The 24,331-nt window shown below is 36.2% G+C and overlaps 2 protein-coding genes across 3 annotated transcripts in view; one reads left to right on the top strand and one right to left on the bottom strand.

Moving 5' to 3' along the window:
* Positions 1-592: 592 nt before the first annotated feature.
* Positions 593-22,358, bottom strand: LOC118262650 (dnaJ homolog subfamily C member 11). 2 transcript variants are annotated; one of them, XM_035574185.2, is made up of 13 exons: positions 22,175-22,358; positions 19,003-19,177; positions 18,811-18,892; positions 18,303-18,422; positions 17,856-17,983; positions 17,058-17,249; positions 16,619-16,832; positions 14,102-14,218; positions 11,092-11,283; positions 9,172-9,305; positions 7,316-7,464; positions 2,627-2,756; positions 593-2,549 (listed from the first exon to the last, which is right to left on the bottom strand). In XM_035574185.2, the coding sequence occupies exons 1-13, from the start codon at positions 22,241-22,243 to the stop codon at positions 2,524-2,526; spliced, it is 1,728 nt and encodes a 575-aa protein (XP_035430078.1). In that variant the 5' UTR covers positions 22,244-22,358; the 3' UTR covers positions 593-2,523. The 2 variants fall into 2 exon arrangements, with proteins under 2 accessions (XP_035430078.1, XP_035430086.1); XM_035574193.2 differs by having other exon boundaries at positions 18,315-18,422; positions 22,175-22,343.
* Positions 22,359-23,174: 816 nt separating this feature from the next.
* Positions 23,175-24,331, top strand: part of LOC118269030 (WD repeat-containing protein 47) — a 39,669-nt gene continuing 38,512 nt past the window's right edge. Inside the window, exon 1 of the mRNA XM_035583906.2 lies at positions 23,175-23,366. The gene's annotated coding sequence lies outside the window, so the exon portion shown is untranslated. The remainder of the gene's footprint in view (positions 23,367-24,331) is intronic.

Raw genomic sequence — 24,331 nt, 5'->3', positions numbered from 1 at the left:
TCGAGTATGATAACTGACACACACGCCATATATGTATGTGAAATGGGTACATAATTGTTATGTATACGAGTATGGGTAATATTGTATTTATCACTAATAAAATCATTATATTGCCCTATCTATGAAGTAGGGAGCGACTCTATTCTCTTACACTACCACATTTTTGAAGTTATATAGAAAATGTAACTGAATAATCGTGGAACCCATTACCTAATATTTATTTGAATTACTACTGATTTCCCTATAGTGGTCACAGTTGTGATCAGTAGGGCAAATAAATGTTGAACTGTTTACCCATTCATTGAATTAATAGGTAGTGAGTCAGTTGTTACCGATGGGGAAAATCCCGAAAGACAATTCATAACATTACACTTAGGTTCATTTAAAAATTGGATAGAAGATGTTATGATGTCTACATCGACACACGGATGAATCATATAAAACTAAAAATATTTGTAAATCTTATTTCTAATTACTCATCAGACCGCCTCTCCTTATCATTCCCGTGCATTAATATGCACGGGAATGATACATATTAGGATAAAACGGGATGAACACATATTAGGATAAAACAATACAAATTAAACAACGGTTAGTTAACAACTTTATAATGTTTATTTCGCAGCATATATTCCTTAAGGTCATAAAAGAATATAACATTTATAGTTAACGATAAAACAGGGTTCGCTCAATACAATATGGGCGTAATTTATTGGAAGTATTCGAAATAAGATTAGGATAAACAACATTGCTTATTTTACAAAAAATGAACATAGAAAAAGAAAACAATACTAGAAGGTATTTCGACTAATACAGGCGATTTATCGTTGCTCTTCACATTACATCAATGAAGCACAAATTCAAAAAAACTAACTGTTCAACAATCAACTTGTACGTCTAACTAACACGCCAAAATCCAGAAAATTAATTATCAAAGCTTTTTGTGCAAGCGCTGTTTCAAGGTAGATTTAATTAAGTATTCATTTATCGGCTAGTTTTGTGCGAATCTTGTTAACTAGAAAAATACACAAATTATTTAACGGTTACAACAATCAATGGAAAACACTTAGGATTAAATCACTACGAACAGAAATATATGGACGATGGAAGTACATTCGTGAAAAAATATAAACAGAATTTTTGCTGCCAGAACAATGCGCTTTTATCTAGTTTAGTGGTTATCTTAACAGTTTAGCGTTAAAATATTGTACTATTAGATTACTATAAAAATTGTATTGAAATATTGGTGAAACTTTGGGTATCACACTGAGGGTTCGCGCGCAAGGTTAATATTATATCCCATGTGCGTGCGAGATCTTATCACTTTACTAACGTTCTGCGAAGTGTTCGACAACAGAGTTTTTTTCCACTCGCACATTAATTTATTACAACTCTGAGTTAATGAACTCTTCGCTTTTTGTCTTGTCACGACATGGCCGGCTACTGCTCAAACCTGCAAGCATAGAACGTGACGTATACCCACATACTTATGTAGGACGGCGGCGGTGCTATACAAGCCCATTCCGATTTTCTAGAATGGCTACAATGTAGATACATTCCCAACCCTTTGCCAGTATAGTATCTGAGTTCGACTAACACGTTCATAAGGCACTAAGGAAATTAAAGTTTTCCGCAGAGGCAGAGCGTGTGTCGTATTAACGAACTTAGAGAAGTAAGTCGTATAGGGAATACACAATATACCCTTGCCTCTGAAAAACTAACACACAAAGCACTACCTAAATTAATCTTCGCTATTTATAAGATTACAACGCAGTTAGGTAACTACTTTATTATAATTATCTTCGAACGAAGTGACTACCCAAATACAAATTAAACATTCACTTGATTATTATTTGTACATTTTATAACCCTTCATTACACGAGCCTGTGCCCTGTAATGTAACAAAATTACATTGAAACATAACGGTAGTAAAACATACCTACCGCAACTGGCATAATTCTTAAATCCATTAAAAAGTCAGAACAGACAACTTTAGTAAAACTACAACTAAGATTTATTTACACAGTTGCGTATAGTTTTTACACCTACGTAATAACTATTTTATTGCAATCAATAAATATTGATAACATTATTTTAACTAACACTGACTCCTAACATTTTAATAGGCTGTTATACTAAAAACAGTAAGTTAACGTACATTAAAATATCAATTCTCTGCACAGAAAATTATACATTAAAATATACATAAATATATGTTTGTGTAAATATGCATCTTTTTATGTAATATATTGCTACAATTTCGAGGCACTTTTTATAGAAAACAATTATTAAAGCATTATAATTCAACACTTTATAGGGCTACTACCCAATGAAGTTGGTTTCTGTTTGCATAGTAAAGTAATGGAATGTCATTAGCTGCCTAGGTTCAAAGCTTCGCAATGATAATTTTCTGGATTTAAGCGCCACATTCATGTCGACTTAATCACGAGGTCTACTCATTAACTTTAAGGAAGAGGGCGGGAGCGCGCCGTAGCTTTGTACCTGCGCTTCGCTTTTAAATTTCAGGATCTATTTTTTATCCGATGATCTGTAATACATCATTTTATTAGTATAAGAAAATGCTGCGAAGTTACCTGCTACTTGTATCTTCATCTCATTACTTACTATTACGTGGAAGAACGAGGGCCTGGCTGTCGGAAACAGTACAACAGTGCAGGTTGTTGTGGAACATGTACTGAATGGTCAAGTGCTTGTCGTCGCCAACGCACGGGTCGTAGAATCCGGGCAGCTCAGACTGGGGACAAATGACACATTGATTATATAGCACGCTGTTATCGTAAATACTTATACTATAACGATAAATCTGAACAATATTTTCATTCATCACATTAACGTAAGGTTACTACTTAATGTTAAGTCGAATAGAAAAAGTCCCTTTTCATTTAACAGTTCAGTTTTTGTCAAATTATTTTGTCTGTTGTTAACCACCCCTACATCATCTCTTACCACCTAAACTAACACCTTACTTGTCAGTACAAGTGAGTTAACCCACCTATAAGTGACAGTTTACTTATAGATTGGTTAAAATGAAAATGTCATGTCGTTAAATGTTACCTATTTTCGGTAAAATCAAACATATCAATAATATTCTAAGTTAAGAAATTTGAATAACAATAAGAAGATAACAAGAATTGTTATCTGTTGTTGTTGTCAAATTGTCCTTCTGGTAGACACCAGAAGAAAAGTAGACTGCGTGACATGGCTGCGTCTGCGCACGCTGCTCATGATGAAGGGTCCCTCTGTGACTCGAAACTAGTAGCGCTTTTATAAACTTTCATGCGTTAAGACACCAGAAGAATTGCATTTCAACAATAACAGAGCCAAGTGAAACGAAAAAAAAAATCTGTTTAAATATTCATAATTCCACGAAAATAAAAAGATATCGACGAAACGAATCCTAGGCGTAAAATCGCATAACTTTCATATACATCAATTTGGATCATCATTATCCTTTTAAACTAATTCAGAGCTAGGTTTGTATGCCAAAGATTAAAAGTGTATTGAATAAGCCAGAAATGAGTACTAATTTCGGGTACCCGAACGTAAAAAGCGTATCATCTTTCGGTAACTATAACATTTAAGAAAAGAATCTCGAAGAAATTTAACGTGCAACGTTACAGTAGAACAAATAAAATGAATTAATAGTCATCTCATAATTACTGAGTTGACTATAATAAAATTCTGCAAGTGTAGTATAATAACAATGCCGACAGTACACACTTACGACTCCCTCGTGTGTAAAACTAGCAAGTAATCTAGAACCAAGTAGCATTATCAAAGTAATCAAAGTAATAATATCATAATTTCATATCCACGTGCATATCAATTTTAATCCCAGATACTAACGCAAAACGGAATCTTATTCATTAATTCTGTTATATATTCCATAAATAGCTATTTCAAAAATTACTGCTATTTATAGTCAGCGGAGTAATTTCATACATTTGTTGTAGTCATGCGGGTTATTACCAAACAGGCATATTATGGGGGCAAACCAACTATTTATATAATGGCTATCATTATCCGAATAACTTCCGACGATAATTATGTTTACATCGCGATGCTAATTTGTTATACACTGTTGGTTGGATATTTAGAAACTAAATGCGAACTAAGGATTAATTATTTAAATAATAATAAATAGTACTATATTCATACTATGAACCAAAATTCTCGACAGGTTTTACATGGTTTAATATAAGGTTTTCTTTCTTTCTGTCTTTAAAATAGTGATTTGCGGATGGATCGCAACCTGACCAGAACCAGAGCCGAGGATACGCTTCAAACAACCTTTAAATCATCACATACGGGGCTAACCAGGTCGTTGCCCAGCTGGGATCGTAGATAGATTGCCAGTTGATACCAGGGAATAACGGGGTGGTTTTTAGTCAATAAATAATTTTTCCTACCATACCAAAAAGAGATCTTGTACTCTTAGTAATACACACATACTACACAATTGTACACACAATAACGCGCTGATTTCCAGAAATACTGGTTGAAACTGAAAAATATTTGTAATGTTGGGGAGTAAAGAACCGAACAGCGTGCCAATTCTGCGCGGGAGTAGCTAGTCTCATATGAATCGTATTTATGTATTGCGTAATAAAATGCATGTAAATCTACCCATTACAAGTACCTATGTGTGTTTATAGTCATAAATTGATTTAATACTTCACATTAATTCCACGTACATTTCCTACTTTAGTGAAAGAAGGAAAATCGAAACGCATTCTCTGGATAAGCATTAAGGATAACGATTCCATGTGTTTTAAGACTTCAGAATTTATTACGTACACTGCCTTGAAGCATCCAACTAAATTATTAAAATTCAATCACGGTGGATAATTAATTTTAATTTGGCACTTTAATTTACTTGAACAACACTGTGCTCGATTATGGGAAATTATCAAATTATATGTATACGAAAACGGGTTCCAAATAAATGCGAATACATCCGTTTAACACACATCGCAGTATGAAACGCACAAAGGCAATATAGTCACGTTTTTCTTGTATATAAAAATTAACAATAACCGTTGGTATTTTCATTTAATCCGATGGAACAAATATCTCAGTTACACTCCAAGGTCAAGTATTTGATTGATAAATTATACACTGCACTGTTTAATCGCGCGTGCATTGAAATGTTTTCCGTGAATCATGTGGATGCATGTTCCATATCTAGTACAAACTGGCCTTAATTTTTTTTAGTTATTCATCATTGCACTTGTTTTTAGTTTCTAGTACATAGCAAAGGCGAGAAGTCATTTCTTAAATATGTTTGGTTTTTATTTCAATCCAATGCGTATTATGATCTCTATTTTCTCAACGACTATCTATTTAAGAAGTTATGGACCATAAGATGTTCGTTGCTTCCACTTTTATACCTTATAGCTGTTGTATAAATATTTAATTCCTGAGGGGCGTTCAAGTATTACTTAAGCACTATTGGGGGTGAGGGGATCCCTCTTTGGATGACAAGAGGGGTATGGGTAGTCAAGTATTTTCTTTTTTTTTATTATAACATTGTAAAATTATTATAAAATGCTTATGTTTACAGAGGCACGGCTAAGAGCTTACTTTTGGTATCAAGGGGAATGGGGCGGTAAAATATTGTAATAAATCTCCTTACGTTATATTTGAACGGTCCCAAATGCCACAGAGCGTAATTATAAATAACCATGGAATTACTTTAATGATGATAGGTTCATACGTAGTTCCTCTGCCGCTTTTGCACAGGTAACACGGAATCACGTGAAAGAAATGAGCGGATATATTCTGAAAATTGTACTCTGTCAACCATTGTATTAGGTACATTGTTGCACTAATAAAAGGTCGCATAAGATGATGAGAACTCCACAATGTTTTGTCCAGAGTAATTTTACAAATAACTACTCTTTATTATTAAGCTAGTTGTTACGGAAAACGTGTTCTATTGTTAGGCGGCCCGCCTACCAACGAGACTTAATGGAGGAAAAATCCACCATGTTATTAACTGACTACGGTCCCGGCTCCACTTGTCCGATGCGGCGCGACGATGTACGTAAAACGGGGTGAATAGATACAGAAGAGGGGTGAATAAATGTTGGGAAAATGTTCTAACATCTATTCACCCCATTCTTGTGTCTATTCACCCTTTGAATACTATTCACCCCGCTTAACCGTAACAGACAAATGGGGCATGCGCATGTCAAAAAAATAGTTTATGGAAAACATGCAACGTACAAGAGAGGCCGGGGCCCCCGAATTCGTGGCGGCCTGCTTTGTCAGGCCCCACCTCAATATGCACAGAGAAGTGAGGTGTTAATCTCCTCCGTGCTACGTCTCGGAGGCGCGCGTGGACACAACACGCGCCACCACCTCGGGTCCTCTATAACGGGATGACGGGGACTTCCCCAAGTCCGCCGTCCCCGGACCCATTTAGGGGGGTCGAAAGAGAGCAATTTCTGCTCTCCTTCGACGCCCGGTGCGCCTGCTGCGGGAAGGTACAAAAGTTGTTATTTCCCTATCCCTCTCCGCAGCCTCCTTCTGCGACATGACATCTTCGCAGAAGGACACCACTGCATCCCACGACTCTGCACTGCTGACCATTTTCTGGACAACAATCGGCAGTGACAGGTCGTCACCAATCTCGGATTTGAGGGCACGTCGCTGTTCGTCCCAAGCCACACACTCCACGAGTGTGTGCTGCGCCGAATCCTCCTCACAATGGACGCAGTGATGGCACCGAGCGTCCGGCTCCCTGCCTATACGACACAGAAACTTCCCAAAACATCCATGCCCCGAAAGTACTTGTGTCACATGAAATGACAAGGAACCATGTTTTCCTCCGAGCCAGTCATCGAGTACTGGCCGGACTGCCTCGATGACGTTGAAGCCAGCGGTAGGGCGTTGAAGCCTCTCCCGCCATTCCGCCACTAAAACCTGACGAAGCTCCAACCGATGCAATTCTATTTGCCGTTGCATCAGTTGGACACCCTGTTCTCGCTGTTCCACTCGCCACCGGTATAGTGACGCGAGTACTTTCGCCTCAAGGTCCCAGGGCGGGGATCCGGCCAGTACACAAGCCGCCTCGTAAAGTAATGTCAGAGTAGTCCAAAAAATACAGATTATATCAGTGTTTCGTTTTTTTACGTTATTTTACCAGGATTATTGTATACTAGCGGTCCGCCCCAGATTTCGCGGGGTTGGAATTTCATGACATTTCCCATGAATGTGTCAATTTTTTATGTCATACAAACCTTGTCCTAACAGTAACGAAAATAGCAAAATAGATAAAGTAGTCGTTACCTTGCTTGCTTCGAGCAGTTCTAACCGGGAGTCCTTAACGAGACATTGTATCGGTATTGTGACATCTATCGCTTCGCCCAGCATGGTAGGGCTCTCCGGCGACAGACCGTCACCCATCGGCTCTGCTCCTACTTCATGGCCAGACGCATCTGTAAACAAAAAAAAAATATAGCTATTATCCTACGGTTCGGTTTAATGGGTAAATCGACGAGATAAAACAACCAGTTTTAAGCCACGCCTTAGGGGTTCAATATGATGATAGATGTGCATTTTGCATTGCGTGACAAACGAGGCGAGTCACGCAGCCATTAATACCCTTAATAGTAGTTTGCTTTACATATAAAATGGAAACGTGAGCGCGTTCGACGCTGATTGGTTGGTACATTCGCATCGGCCAATAAGAGAGCTGAACGCGATCTCGTTTAATTTTCGTTCATAAAATCGAAACGTGAGCGCGTTCGGCGCTGATTGGTTGGTACATTCGCATCGGCCAATCAGAGCGCTGAATGCAATCTCGTTTAATTTTCGTTCAACGTAAAGCAAACTCGTACTTAAGTGTACAGATCAGTAATATATCATAAGGACTCACACGAGAGTGATTTTCATAACATAATAACAAGCATATAATTTTTTTTCTTTTCTTTTATGAAATACTATGGATGGCACATATGAATACGAACACTAATATATTTGGAATCATGATCATGATCAACGATACACATACGGACTATTACAAATAGGATCGCCGCAATCGTGATTGCTGATTATTATCTATACATAATTATAATAAATCTGTAGAAGGGTTAATTCTGTACATTGAAAATATTGAAAAAATAAATAGCAGTGTTACTGGATCGAAACAAAACCCAAATATGTGATTAAAAAAAATTTTGTCTGTCTGTCTGTATGTTCAGGCATCACGTGAAAACTAACGGTTCGATTTCGATGAAACTTGGTATAATTATATCTTATTATCCTGGGCATAAAATAGGTTACTTTGTATCCTGGAAAAATACGTAGAAAAAAAATTCTTTATTTTTCAGTTTTATTCTGCTCAACAGCAGTAGTCCAATAGAGGGATCTCCTTAATTATTATGGGCCTCGCCGTATTTGGGTCCAATAGATATTTATAAGATGTCTCTCATGTGATGTTACTCAAAATGGAGAAACAAAACTTCCACGCGAAGACCGACATCCGCGCGGACGGAGTCGCGGGCGGAAGCTAGTAAAAAATAAATTATTTCGACTTTTCATTACAATAGAATATAAAAAAAATAATCACACTTTCATTCGCGGATTTGATGATCTACTTAATTTTCGACTTTTTACAGCAAATTTTCTGAAAATAAGTCTGTTTTAAAAATGTAAAAATCGTATGACGTCATAGTTGTGTATTCCATACAAAATTCATAGAAAAATAACGTTTTTGACGTTTCGATAAAAGTATTGAATTTAACTAATAGGAAAGTAGCCTTCGGCGGCAACGTATTCTGTAGAACACACATTATACGCAACCAAAGTTCGTTTCGATTGCCGACGAAGATTGGGAACGGGGAGTAGCGGGAGGTAGGCATGCCCCCGCCCGCGCCCCGCGTGTCCGCCCTTAGTGTTTATTTCGCCTCTGTCTGCGCACTCGAATATTCTGCGTCTGCGCACTTAAATTGCGCAATTGAATTTCTACCGCGTAAGTTCGGCACTTATGGTGTGTCATATCAGCCGAATACGTTGGAACGTAAAATCAGCCGCGGAACTTCGATCGCATACGTTCTGCATAGTGTGTTTAGTAGACACTAAGAGATCTGTTCGTATGTGCAAACTCAGTTTAGGATAAAATAGCGATGCAACAGTTAACTAACCTGAAGGTAACTTTCCGTATATCGCTCGGAGAATGACCAGGCCTTTCTTTTTCTCCTCATCAGACCTGATTCTTGAGTATGTCTCTCTCATAAGTTCTACAGTGGCTCGGGCCTGCCGCTGCATTTCCTGTAACCTGTTACACGTACACATGACACAGATATTTTGCTAACACTTCTATACATATTGTAAGAAACATATAAATAATAGGAAGCATTTTATGAAAATATATTTTCACTTTTTTAATTCCTAATCCCCATTTAAAGTTCGACAAGGCGGAACACGCTACTTTGAAGTTGCAAGTGTCCATGCGCGGGCCGATTGCTACCCATTACGCAGACGAATCACCGTTTGTGTAAGTAAGTCTCCATATGCTAATCGCAAAGATAATCCCAAATTAACCGAAGTACAGTGCTGTCAACGAGACCTGGCAGGTCTGAAGTTAGGCTTTGCGAACTTTCGCGCAGGTACATTCGTGTACAAAACTATTATTGCAATATTATTTTTTATAAACCTAATATACTAATAAAATTCCCTAATCAGTGACGAAGTACAAATAAACCAAATATATTATTTTTTCATAAACTGCGTTAAATCATAAATGAGTTTTCTCGCTTGGCGATTTAAAACTCTATTGTATTTTGGTGGCATATTTAATAATAGAAGTGCCAACTGACATTTGCACAATTTAATTGCAAACCTAAACACTAAACAACATCTAACAAAATACTTAAAAACTTAACAATAAAAATTAACAACAGTAATAACGAAATATACGAAAAGTTTTGTTACCGACTGCACTCAGAAAGAGATAGTGACACTAACACAACGCCGATCCTAACGTGTGACAGACATATTACCGGGTACCGAGTATTGCCGAATAAGCACGAAGATTCACGAAGTAACCAAAAAGGGATGTCCAAGTGGCGTGCGTGAGTATGTTGTTTAATCGATTTTCTTAAAATCGATTACTAAAAAATTAAAAAACCCTAAAACAAGAAAGTCATCGTAAAATTGAAGCAGTCGGGACCCATTCTAAATATGAAGACTTAGTGAGGCCACATACGGCTGGTTTTTTAGAATGGGTCCCGACTGCATCAATTTTACGATGACTTTCTTGTTTTAGGGTTTATTCATTTTCTTATTATAAAGAAACGCAGTCGGGTATTTTAGTTTTTTAAATTACCTTTTTTTATTTTTTTTTCTTTTAGTTTTATTATATTTAAGTATATTTTGATATATCTAGTGTCACCCTCACAGTAAATACGAATCAAACGACCCCTATCAAGCAGAAATCCATCGAGTCGTTCAGGCTAGAGTGAGCAATATTCGAATTTGGCGCCAAAAATCCGCCATTTTGTTTTTTTATTATTTTGATATATCCAGTGTCACTCTCACAGTAAATACGAATCTAACGACACCTCTCAAGCCAAAATCCATCACGCCGTTTAGGCTGCAGAGCGTGCCAAACAATTATACATACATACATACATACATACATACATACATACATACATACATACATACATACATACATACATACATACATACATACTTACATACATACATACATACATACATACATACATACTCTCGAAAAACATAACCCTCCTTCTGGCGCAGTCGGGTAAAAAGACTTATTGCGCAGCCTTCTGCACGTAGTTCAGACCTGCTCTTGGCAGGTCTGAACTACGTTGACACGTTCCGTTGACAGTACTGTATGTTATTAAAGTTCATAAACATAAAAATGAATACTAATTCCCGAAAGAGAAGCTTGAGGTGCACATGTTCAATGCACAATTTAATGCTCAGTGCTTCTATTGAGCCAGTCAACACCAAAAATACTTTGCCTGAACCATTCAAACAAGAGATCAATTTCGGAGATCGATATGGAGTTACCAAATAAAAAATGTAAGAATTACCTTTCGTAATTAGCCTCCATAGATCGCTGCCGCTCACGCTCCTGTCTTTCTCTAGCAATGGGGTCGAGGATGACCTTCTTTAGAATTAACCACGACACCAGAGGGACAACAGTTGCGTAGAATACAGGCGATGGCATCACCTCCTCACATAGGTGGATTGGTACTACAATCGTTTGTGATGAACATGTCCATCTAGAAATGAAACAATATAATCAATATTTAGAGAGGGTTATTCTTGCAAACTATTTTCTTTCTTCTGGCCTATAGTTACTTAACTGATGACATGAATTTTGGAAAAAAATCGATTAAGTACATTTATTAAAATTGAAATAGCTTTGGAGATTACGATTGATTATTAATTCAATCGTAAATTGGAGACGGTTCAGTCTTAGGTGTGAAATATACAGCGCTGCGCAGGCGCTGCTCAGCTCAAACGCTAGAAAGTTACAGAGCGAGGCAATAAGACAATCCCACAAAAACAATTCATGTTTCATGTTGCCAAGACGAGACCATATAGCTCGCACTGTCAAAAAGTAATCAGATCTAGTGTGGAGCCAAGTTTGTAAGCTTGCAAACCGTGGACGTAACTAGCGAGTTGGCCGCAGTGCGAGCTATATGGTCTCGTCTTGGCAACATTAAACATGAAATGTTTTTGTGGGATTTCATTTCTTTTTGTAGGTTTTAATTAAGTTTCCCTATATCAGATTCTACTTTTTTAGCCGTGCTAGTGCTGTTATTTGTGAGATACAGGGGGTGAAGGAGGGAAAGTTGGGAGAGGGGGGGGTTCGCATTTTTTTCGTATACACTGCAGCACTTTTTATACGACGCTATCAAAAGATTTACCTCTCCGCCGCCACATTCAGACCTCTACCGTCAAAATTTGCGGAAGTCTGAAACAAACTTTCACCCCCTAGTTTAAGGGGTTGGGGGGTAAAAGTTTCAGTTTTAGGATTTTTTTGTTGTTTGGGTACTAATACTAGCTTACATACCAAATTTCAGTTTTCTAGGACTTCAGGAAGTACCTTAAGAATTTTGTTGATCATCAGTGAGTGAGTGAGTGAGTGAGTGACGAAATCGTGGTATTTTAGATATCAATAAAATCTAAAGTATACGAGCTATACAATTGAAACTTTAGAGGTTTATTAAGTCTACCACTGACATCACATCCCGAAAATTGTGTTTATCTGGTATAACCCAAACTCAAGTTATGAAGGTTCAAAATACGACGAACCGCTTCGAGAAAAGGTAGGTAGTGCCCTTGCGCTTCGCTTGGCTTGTTTTGGCGGGGGCACTCCCGTGCCCCCAGATACGAAGCGTCATTACACAGGCGAAGTTTGTTGTGATAGCTAGTCTTCTTGTCCTTTCGTTCAAAAGACGATATGTTTACTTGGCAGCAACTTATAATATGTAGAAACACAAAACGATATTGGGTGTAAATCGAATCTTCCTGTGTGGAAGTCGTCAGAACAGCATCATAATCACTATCATCTGCTAGAAGAAGTCCATCGCTGAACAAAGTCCTCCTTTGCGTCCTCCTCCCCCCCCGTTAACCGACAGCTCGCCACTATAATAGCATCAAACGGCTCTCCACTACTCAAACATAATGTCAACGGTCCACATACACGGCCTTGTTGACGCAGGATACTCATCGAATGAATCTTACAATCTTACACTAAAAAGCACGGTTCCAACTGGCTGCGGTACGTCATTGCGCTTGACCCGGGATTACAACCCCAGCCGGACTTCAGCCCTGGTACGCCACGTCTTTTTTATGGAACACGCCGGTAACCGAGCAGACGAATCATCTGATGGTAAGCAACCGCCGCCGCCCATGGACACTTGAAACACCTTAAGCGTTACAAGTGCGTTGCCGGCCTTTTGGGGGTTAAGAATTTAAGGGTTGTGGGGAATCGGGGATTGGGAAGGGGCCTCCGGTAACTCGCTTACACAACGAAACACAACGCAAGCGTTGTTTCACGTTGGTTTTCGGTGAGGCCGTGGTATTACTCCGGTCAAGCCGGCCCATTCGTGCCGAAGCATGGCTCTCTCAGACTTGAGTTTATGGCGTCTATGGCGGTTTGATGGCTTTTTAGGCGCCGTGCTCTATGTTCAGGTCTGTTTTTACTCGAGCGGCATGCTGTCTTTACTCGCCCTCCACAGTCACAAGCTTACGGTGGCCCCAGATTATCGAGCGATCTCCACCCCCCGTAGCATTTCTTGGTGCGGCTAAGACGAGAGAAAGTCCATTCTTTCGCGTGCTCCTCAAGGAGGAGACGGCTCTCAGTTTCTCTTGCTCCGCACTATGGTCTGAGAGAAGAACTACAATAGTCCCTATTGTAGTTTTGCTCACTAGATGGCGCTTATGTGAATACCTCTCAATAGGTAGTGTCACAGCATTGGACGTTCAATTCCTTCCCACATTTGTGTCATGTCATCTGATGAGCAAAAAACGGTAGCCTCCACTAAAGCAGGACAAAAGTCATCGCTGCCAGTCGGTTCTTTGAGAACACGGCGATGCTCAGCCTATGCAGTTCACAGCACCACCGTATTGTCCATCGTGATCTCCGGGTAGTCCACGCAGTGCTGACACCCGGTCGTTTCCTCCTACTAAATTCGACACAGATACATCCCGAAACATCTGTGTTCGGTATGCGCCTGCGTCAAGTGGCGGGAAAAGGCATCAGAGCGTCTCTTCAGCCACTCTTCTCTCGGAGGGCTGATGTAGGGACATCAAGACAGTCGTTGTCTCCAGTCAGCGATGACGTCTACGTCTTACAGTTCGTGTAGTGTATTTCACGGCATCATGCCTGCGCCTGCGCCTATCTTACGTCGTTTTTGTATAAATCACGCCACATTTAGATTACGAATGTTAATATTTTACACATGTAAATTCACAATGGTAATTTAGTTTTGTTTAACCAAGTATGTGGAAAGGTACTAACGCAAATGTGACACTTAGCTAAAAGTCATCGAATATATTTTATAAGATAAGACTATTGACAATACTCACTTTAATTTAAGTATAACCCCGCTTGGAACACCTAGCATGACAGCCGCTGAGACGCTGCTGTTCTGAGAAACTTTTTTCTCAGCCCCATATTCAGCTATTGCGCCAAACGTGCCCAACCTGAAAGTAATAAGTACCTAATTTAAGCATAATCTTTTTAACTTAGCTGACATAATATAACGCACAGCAGTATAACACATAGTTGTAAATCACAATATATACAAAAAAATAGTTTTATCATATTTTTTGACAGCAATTTATTATTCCGGCATTGATTGCTATATGAACATAACAGAATATCACACAAATAAGCAACATTCGCTATACTTAGGCTATGCAATAGGATTATAAACAAATCGATTGTACAACATACAACCACTTTTCACCATTTATTTTAAGTTGCCACTAAGAGGACGTCCATTAATCACGTGAGACTCAATAAGGGGGGAGGGGGTCGACAAAAACATCACGAAACATCACACGGGGGACTTTATAAAATATCACCTGGATTAGAAAAATGGCTTTAAAAATTTGGTTTGTGATTTCGAAACCCTAGATTTTAATAAGCTGAGAAATAGTTTCAACAATAGCTCACTATAACTGTGGGATGGTATCCTCTTCTAGGTTACATGCGTGTTATTCTATCGCCAAGCAATTTTTAATATGGACGCTAGCTAGAGATAGGTACATTTAGTTAATAAATTTTTAGCCAAATCCACTTTTGCTTATGTAGACATAATAATATTGTGGGAAAAAGGACCAAGGAAACAGGATAATTAGAAAAACAAAGGGGTATACGATTAACGAATGAACAGAATCATATTGCATTAGCAAGCCACATTGCTTAAATGAAAGAAACATATCAATAACATCAGAAAATATACATTGGATTTGCAAAAGTATAAATGTAACTTAAACATTCGCAAAAAAAAAAAAAACTAATTGCAGGTTATACTTCATTTGCCAACATTAGGTAGGTACCTTCGTTTATAGGCCAGCCAAGTGGTGTTAATTTAAACATGAGTATTTAGATATTTTCGCCGTGTAGTGATGGGAATATAGAGCACGAGTGTCGCAAAACTCGACTAAGGCATTACATATTTTATACAGTACTGTCAACGGATCTTGGCAGGTCTGAAGTTAGGCTTTGCGAACTTTCGCGCAGGTACATTCGTGAAGAAAAGTTTTACTGCAATATTATTTTTTATATATATTATTTTTAATAATATACCTAAGTGCCGACTGACACTTGCACATATAGTGGTCACTAGTATGGGCGTTATATTAAAATTAAATTATAAAAATATATTTTTCATACCACATAAAAATTTTCTGAAAGTCATAGAACGGAAAACAAAAGTTTTTGACAGATTTTTATAAGAAGAATAAAATATAGAAAAGAGGTAAGCTAACTAATAGTAAAAATAGGTTTTACTAAGGCAAAGAATTATGAAAATGAATAAAGCAGAATAAAACTACAATAAAATATATATAATACATAAAATAATTACAATATGATATATGTAGTTAAGTAAGAAAGAAAGTAAATACGTAAGTAGGCTACACACAAAATAATTGAAACTTAAACACTAAACACAAACACTAAATAAACACTAACAAAATACTTAAAAACTTAACAATAAAAATTCACAACAGTAATAACGAAATATACGAAAAGTTTTGTTACCGACTGCACTCAAGACAGAGATAGTGACACTAACACAACGCCGATGCTAACGTGTGACAATGACATAATACCGGGTACCGAGTACAATAGTACAGTAACCAAAAAAGGATGTCCAAGTAGCGTGCGAGAGGGAGTTGTTTAATCGATTTTCTTAAAATCGATTACTACGAGACAAATTACTTATCACACAAAAATATATTTATTTTCAATGTTATATTGATGTTTTAAATTTTCTTAAACAGTCGTTACTCAAATAGTCATTAATGATAATTGATATTCGAGTAAATCATAACTTTCAACTGAGAAAATACTTTCTTTTAGTTTTATTTTTATGTCGAAATATCGTTTATTAATGACAAAATTAACTATTATTCTAAATTTTATTTCGTTTAATATATCATATAAAAAAACAATAAACTCTAAATAAAATTATCGATTACGATATTTGATCGATAAAGGGTCAATTGTATTTAGACATGGTCAATCTCTAGCCTAGATCGCCGCCCCGCGCATGTCGCCTCATGCCACCATTTGGTTCTAAAAAAGACTTATTGCGCAGCCTTCTGCACGAAGTTCAGACCTGCTAAGATCCTTTGACAGTACTGTACATATTCTTTAAATAGTTTGGCATTTTTGTAATCTAATTCAATTGTTCAAGTTTTGATGTGATAATGTTCAAAATTCAATTCGCAGGTTAGTGATTCCCATAAATTAAAGGATCACAAGAATACCACCATGTACGTATAGGAAACTTATTGTTAGCATGAAGGTTATGAGAAACCTCTCTTTTGTGTCCAAGCAGTTAATGTAATGTATTTAGATATTTCACTTACTTCAAAGCCAGCCTAAGTTTCATGTCATGCTGAGGCAGTTTCCTCATGATGTTGAATGATATGAAGGAGTGAGGTGTGCCGATCTGTAGCGCCGTGTTTGTATGGTATTTCTCCGAGTCTCGAACATAAATGGAAGTCATAGAAGAGCCTCCTTGACCCCCGGCGCGATACGTCAAGTAACCCACCGAGTGAGCATCTAGTTGTACAGCCATGGCTGAAAATTAAAAATATTTATTAAAATAACGTAAACATAAAAAACCCGTAATTTACCCTTTATTCTACATGTGTACCTGTGTACCTATTGGTTTAGATAACATGAAAAAGAAAGTAAATAGACATTCCATAGTATATGGTTCCACTTTTGTGACCCTATCTATTTGGTGCCAAATCAAAGTTTTAATAATTTGCTACAAAAGACACATTTAAAAAATAAACTTACTTGATACAAGACTTGGCGAAATTCCTCTTGGCGTAAACTGCAATACTGTCCCGCAGTTCAAAAACATCAGTCGCGATAGAGTCCTGAATATTTTGAAACCGAGGAGAGGTCCATTGCCTATACCACACTCCACCTCTGTCCATCCTTTCTCAGAACTCAGGTTACGATTACAAACATTCACTGATCCCGTACCTGAAGACAAAACAAGATGTATTTGAAAAAAAAACACAAAAATATACTTTTAAACGTGTAACTATTAAATTATTATTAACCGAAATATTATAACAATTATGTCTCATCCGTACCCTTAGTACGAAATTGCTTTACGTTTAAAGTAATCAAAAAGAGAGCTCTGATTGGTTGGTTTATTGGAGCCGGCAAATAAGAGCACCGAACCACACCGAACGCGCTCTTGTTTCGATTACATACTTTAAACTTAAAGCAAACTTATAATAAGGGTACAGACATAGATACGTGCAATGAGTTAGTTCAAGATATTGGTTTAACATAAACATGGAAGTTAATTACGTGTTTCACATTAATCAGAAAATAAACAGAAGGATGTGTATGACTATGGCAATCTATACTAATATTATAACACTTAAGAAGGGTTTTTGTTTGAACGCACTTATCTCTGGAACCACCTGGTTCGAAATTAGTCATTATTTTTAAGTTAAATAGAGCATTTATCAAAAAAGGCTATCAAACATCACGCTGCAATAAATAAGATGAAGATGGTGATCAGCGGGTGAAAAACCGCAGAAATAGCCAATGTTACATATTGAAATTATTATTTACCGATTCCATTTTGTGTTGATATGTTTCCTGATAGAGTCATGGTGTTTCTTAGTGTCACTGGTGCATCAATCGACTGCTGTATAGTCATTCCAGACACCTCAATATTTGGTATAACAGTTGTGTCCTCCCTATAACATACATTCAGTCATATCATATGATTGAAAATAAGTTTATAACAATATTATTTGAGAATACCATTAGCTGATTTAGTAAAAAACAAAAAGAAAATTATGCAATATATAAAACAAATTTAAATATTGATTCATTAATAAATTAAAAGAAAACGTGTAATGTGTTATGTACCTAGATTGATTGCTAACAAATTGAAATATGTGTATGCATAGTGAATTTAGTCAATAAAAATAAGGAACTAACCAATTAAAATTATTTGAAATAATGAATCTTATAAAAATAAAACAACCAAAAAAGAAAACAAGCATTACTCACAAAATCTCATACTCATCGTAATATTTCATGAACAAGTCCGTAGCATTTACGGATAATGTGATGGTGCCACGAGGGTTGGCACTTTGCTGAAGCCTTCGTTCCTCCCTCTCACGCTTCAACCTGAAGATAAAAAGACCCAAATTCTAAATGAATTATCAGCAAATCGATTAACTGTACCTACCCAAAAAATACTTTTCACTTTTTTTATAGCAAATTACAATATAAACAGTAGCCTTAGTGTGTATGTACCGTCAGCGTGTTCGACGCTCTGATTGGCCGGCTCAAATATACCAACAAATCAGTGCGCCGAATGCGCTCTCGTTTCGATTACTTTAAACGTAAACTCATACTGAGGGGTTGTTTTTAAGGGTGGAAAATCATCCAATGATTTTTCTCCCGCCTTGTAAGGATATACGTTGTTGACCTTTAATTAAAGCCACTGGTTACAATTGTTTCCGTAAAACTGGTTGTATAAAACAAATATAACAAATATCCATGAAAATTTTACCTTTCATACTCTTCTCTGATTTCTTTAGGTGTGCGAGTACGAAATATAATTTCCCAGCCCTCCACCTCCAAACCACGCTTTCCTAGAAAAAGAAGTACAAAATAAATTATCTATTTTCTCGATAAATTATAGTTCAATTACATTAACAATATAATATAACAATCAATTATATTAACACATAGCAAGTCTTACCTAGTGTATCATAGATTGCTCTCTTATGTGAATCGGAAAGCACTTCGTAAGCCTCTTTGACTTTGTTGAATATTTGTTCTGCCCATTTCTGCTTAGTTGGATCGGTACTGTGTTTATCAGGATGGAACATGCGTGAGAATCGACGATATGCACTGTTTATTTCCTCTAATGATGCCTGAAATTTTATTATATGCGGATTTAGTATTATTTTGAAGACAATGTTATGTATTAAAACTAATATATAAAATTTCCATGTCACAATATTATCAATATTATAGTTACCATAATCATGCAAAACGGCTTTACCGATTTTAAAAAAAAAATGTGCGTGTTTAGTATGCCTGAGAATCGGCTACTATCTATTGCCCATGTCACCGGAAAATAACAAGATCCGTAAGTTTATCAATTTACTAGGAAGTTTATAAACTTTCGTAGGATTCTAAACGGGAGATAAGTTGTAATTTAATAAACTTACGAATCTTGCTATTTTCCGGTGACATCCATACCCCTAAGTGATAAGGGTTCATTCATAATTCTTTTCAGGGTTCCGTAGCCATATGGCAAAAAACGGAACCCTTATAGATTAGTCATGTCTGTCTGTCCGTCCGTCCGTATGTCACAGCCTTTTATTTCCGAAACTGTTGGGCCTACATAGTTGAAACTTTGTAGGTTAATGTATTTCGGTAACCGCTATTCGAATTTTGAACAAAATTTAATAAATTTAAAAATTAAAGGGGGCACTCCGTACATGGAACTGATACAAAAAAATTTTTTTTTCATCTAACATAGCCGTGATGGTGTCTATGGATAGGTCTTTAAAAAAGACATTAACGGCGCGTTCCAATAAACTACCGATCGGTAAATTTGCTTACGAGCCGTAGAATTTTGACATAAGCTCCATACAAAATGTGTCAAAATTCTACGGCTCGTAAGCAAATTTACCGATCGGTAGTTTATTGGAATGCGCCGTAAGGTTGCTAAAACCATTTTTCGTCAATATTAACCGTTTGAAAGTTAGACGCTTCGAAAGTGGAAAAATAAGTGTCCCCCCCCCCTCTAACTTTTAAAATAAGAGTGAGAAAACTAAAAAAAATATATGCTGTAGATTTCAGTAACTAACAACAAAAATTGGTTTGAACCAAATATCATTATTAGTTTTTAAGAAATAAAACATTCTCAAAAACTGCAAATATAACTTTGTCGTTCATACAAACACTATGTAAAACCAAGTTATTTTATAGCTTTCATATTATGTCATCTACTTACGGTACTGTTACGGAACCCTTCTTGGGCGAGTCCGACTCGCACTTGGCCGGTTTTTTTTATTTTTGGACGAAAAAATTTATAACCCAAAACAATGGTTGCTGGATCAGCTAGTAATGTATATAATACATTACCAACTGTATTAGAACAGTAAGACTAATTATATTACAACTCAATATTTATTTTCTATGGCCTTGAGAGAGAATTAAAGGGTTGTTTACTCATGCTAACAAAAGGTCAGTCAGAGGGTCATTTATGTATATGCATATTATTTTCTTGAATTACTATGCAAAATAAAGTATCACTCATACTTTGCATAGTAAAATTAAAGCCTCACTCATCTGAGTTTATACTAAGAACTATTTTCGTCCAAAGATTCATAGGATTTGTGATTGTCATACATTTTATCAAGATAAATACCAAAGTAAAAGAAATCTGAAGCTTGTTTATGATGTAAATATTTTGCACTATTTTATTTAAATATTAATCCTGTTCATCAGGTCATTACACATTATTAATTAAGTAAGTACATAAGTCCATAAATTGATTATGATGATTAAATTTTAAAATCTTGTAGAAATAGTAAGACCATCCTTCATCAGTAGGGTATTAAAAATATTGTATATTGTTGCTGTAATCAGCAACTGACTCTTTAAGTGAAAGACTTCACCATTTTCATGCAAGCAATTTTATTGATCTAAAGTGGTATAAATTAGTCGAGTTAACCTTTATTGACATTTTAAAGTTATACTTGATGCAACTGTGACCAATTTGGAATTGTGTTTTATATCAGATGAAAGTGAAAAGCATTTTTTTTATGATTGGGGGCATAGATATAACGCTGATGTTTTTATGGCAAATAACTTAATACTTTTTAATGTCTTAAGTAAAAAATAAAAAAAACTGATCAGTAACCATTCCTTTGAGTTTTCTGATAAGGAAACAATGGCAATATATAACACAGAGGTATATTTATTTACACACTGGCTAGATAACAATGGGAAGAGTCAAATTTTCTTAGAAGCAGGGGCAGATCGTGACTTAGCGGGGCCCTGGGCTAATTTTACTCCAAGGCTCCCTTTTCTTTGGTAGTGTATGTGAAAAAACCCTCGAGGACCACACCCTATGGATACTGGTGGACTTAAGCATGGTAAAAATACTAAGACCGTGCCATTATGAGGATGAATGCTAATTATACCGTGCCTGCGTGTTGTACATAACCACTTCCAATTAATTCCAATTTTTTTAATGGCATAACAACTTAGTATCATACTTTTTTTTTTATGAAACAAGCCAGTAATCGAGCAGACGTATTACCTGATGGTAAGCAATCGCCGCCGCCCATATACGTGGTGTGTCTATGTATTAGATAATGAAGTAAGAAAGTAAACAATACTGTAATACAAGACACTTTGAAGAGCAAAAAATAAAAACACTTAAGATATTAGACACATTTTGAGTTTACTAAGCAAACACTATCATCATACATATTTATCAACTAAAGATAACACAGATGCTTTAAGTAAAATAAATGCTACATGCAATTAATGAAAAGACAAAATATTGCATCATCTCAGTCTCGGACTATTGTTACATAGGAAAATAAAATTATTCCGTCTATAACCAATTTCTGGACCAATACTTTTATTGAAATAAACATTGCAATTAATCAAAAACTAATACGATAAGGAGTACGTCTCGAGACCAGGGTGCACTGATCCTAACCTCAAAATAATACTTAAAACTATCACACCTAAAAATGTATAGGGCCAAATAGTATAAGATTCGATCTTTAACGTTATTTAGATAATATATTCAAAGACATAATGATTGATTTGTGTCGTTATATAATATTGATAATGTAGAAATGTAGAAAATAATGGTAAAAATGCATGTGATTTATATTTACCGTCTTAGAAACATTCAGTAATTGATAGTAATTATCCTCGAGCAAAAGATTATCGCCTTCTTCATCCATTTTCTGCAGTAAAAATATATAATTTTAATAAAAAAACCAACAATCTGCCCTTCCAATGATAGATGTTACTTTGCCGCTGCAATGACAGCACGAGGGCGCCACTTGAGCCGACTGCACAGATAATTTAGACAAAAATTGGAAATCTGCTAATGGCCAGTACATAATATTCAGAATATAATATTCAATATATTCATAATATTCTACACTAGCTACCTAGTAACAAATTGTTACCGGTTAACAAAGAATCGTTACATTTTCATTACTTTCTTTGTGGTAAACATATGTAATAAAAATATTTCGGAGAGTGTGCGGGGGAATTGCACAACTTGATTCCTCCTAGTCCTTTCCATCATCGAACCCCAAGACAATCGGCGAGGCGTCACCGATTCATGGTGGATATCCCACCCACACGCACGAAGCGCTTCGCTTCAAGCTTCCTTGTGCGAACTGCTAGGGAGTGGAACACCTTGCCGGAGTCTGTGTTTCCTGATGGGTATAACCTGGGTGTCTTCAAAGCCCGAGTGAATAGGTTGCTTATGGGCAGACGTGCTCAATCGTAGGCCGCATCATCACTTACCATCAGGTGAGATAGCGGCCAAACGTCGGCCCATTTAACAATAAAAAAAAAATGTATAACAACTTCATAACTTGAAACTTGCATTTTCTTGCTTACACCCATCTTACAGCTTAATGTGTTGTTTATTTGGATGGATAGCCTTTATTACCTAGATCACAAAAATGTTGTGACCTTATTTATTTTCTTAAGACATCTCAGATTATAATATATATAATATCCCAGAAAGCCAAGGAAGCATCATTATTTAGATTCAGATATCTTGTAACATCATTCAAAGTGCTTCATTCTGAACTTTTAAAGATTTTACTTTGACTCTATGGCCGTGCTGTCGATTTTGATAGCGAGACCGGGACGTCACTCTGGTGCAATCATAGACAAATCTTTAAACTACTAATCTGTGATGTACTCTCTCTCCCGTTAAAAAATGTGGAATAAATTGAATAAATTTCTCATTATTGTTCCGTTAATTGTAGTTACAAATGTAGAATATTAAATTCGTGAAATATTTGTTCAAGTGGTATCAGTCATCACTTTATTAATATCGAGGTAAAAATGTTTTGTCTACGTTGTTATTTTTATTAGTTTTAATTAACGTATGATGCTCTAACTGTAAAAAAAACTGGTGTTTTGATTTGTTGACCAGTTAGAAAGTGATACATTATTTTACTAATGAACTATACCAGCATTCCCCGTTGAAGACTTTTATGGTAATCGTAAAATGTGTAGGTGGTCTAGTTGTTTTGGGATTGTTGTACTAAAATGGCTGTTTCGAAATTTGAATCATTGCGGCGAAACTGTATGGTGATGAATACTTTAAAATAAATTGAGGTTGTCAAAGTTTTCACTTAGTGGTATGTGCTAGCTATGTCAGAGATGCACCAATAATTTTCACTAAGCAACACATCAGGCTTTCCCCTTGCAGGAGCATAAATTACGCACACATGCAGACTGTAAAAAGTGTGTGAAAGTATCGTGTTTTAAAAAAAAACTAGTATCCAAACTCTAACTCTCACAAATTTTAATACTTGGAGATATGACTCAAAACAAAAAAAAAAAATAGCGGTAGCATGTTTTGGAATAACAATTATTTTATTATTTTCTTTTAATATTTCTTTATATAATTATTATAATTATAATAGGTACAAACATACAAACACATATTAATAATTGAGTTATTTATGAAATAGTAATTTAGTTATATCTCTGGGCAACATACGGATGAAATAAGGACATTGAATTTTTAACTGACAAAAAATCTATTAGGTTTGTGTACAAGTTAAATATTGATTTGCTAGTTATGATTATATTATATTAAATATTATTTCGCTACTGTGAGGTGTTTCTTTATTCTTTGTGTTTATTTGTTTATGTACTAACAATAGTTTTATAAGGATTTTATATGTTACTTACAATATATGGGCTTTTGTCTGAAATAAATGTTTATTCTATTCTATTCTATGAATAAACCAACCAGAAGCGAATTCTTATCAAGAACTGATAAATGTCACACT

Source organism: Spodoptera frugiperda, chromosome 25 (assembly GCF_023101765.2).
Source record: "Spodoptera frugiperda isolate SF20-4 chromosome 25, AGI-APGP_CSIRO_Sfru_2.0, whole genome shotgun sequence".
Lineage (NCBI taxonomy): Eukaryota > Metazoa > Arthropoda > Insecta > Lepidoptera > Noctuidae > Spodoptera > Spodoptera frugiperda.
The sequence above is the reverse complement of the archived record's forward strand: the minus strand, read 5'-3'. Positions and strand labels throughout refer to the sequence as shown.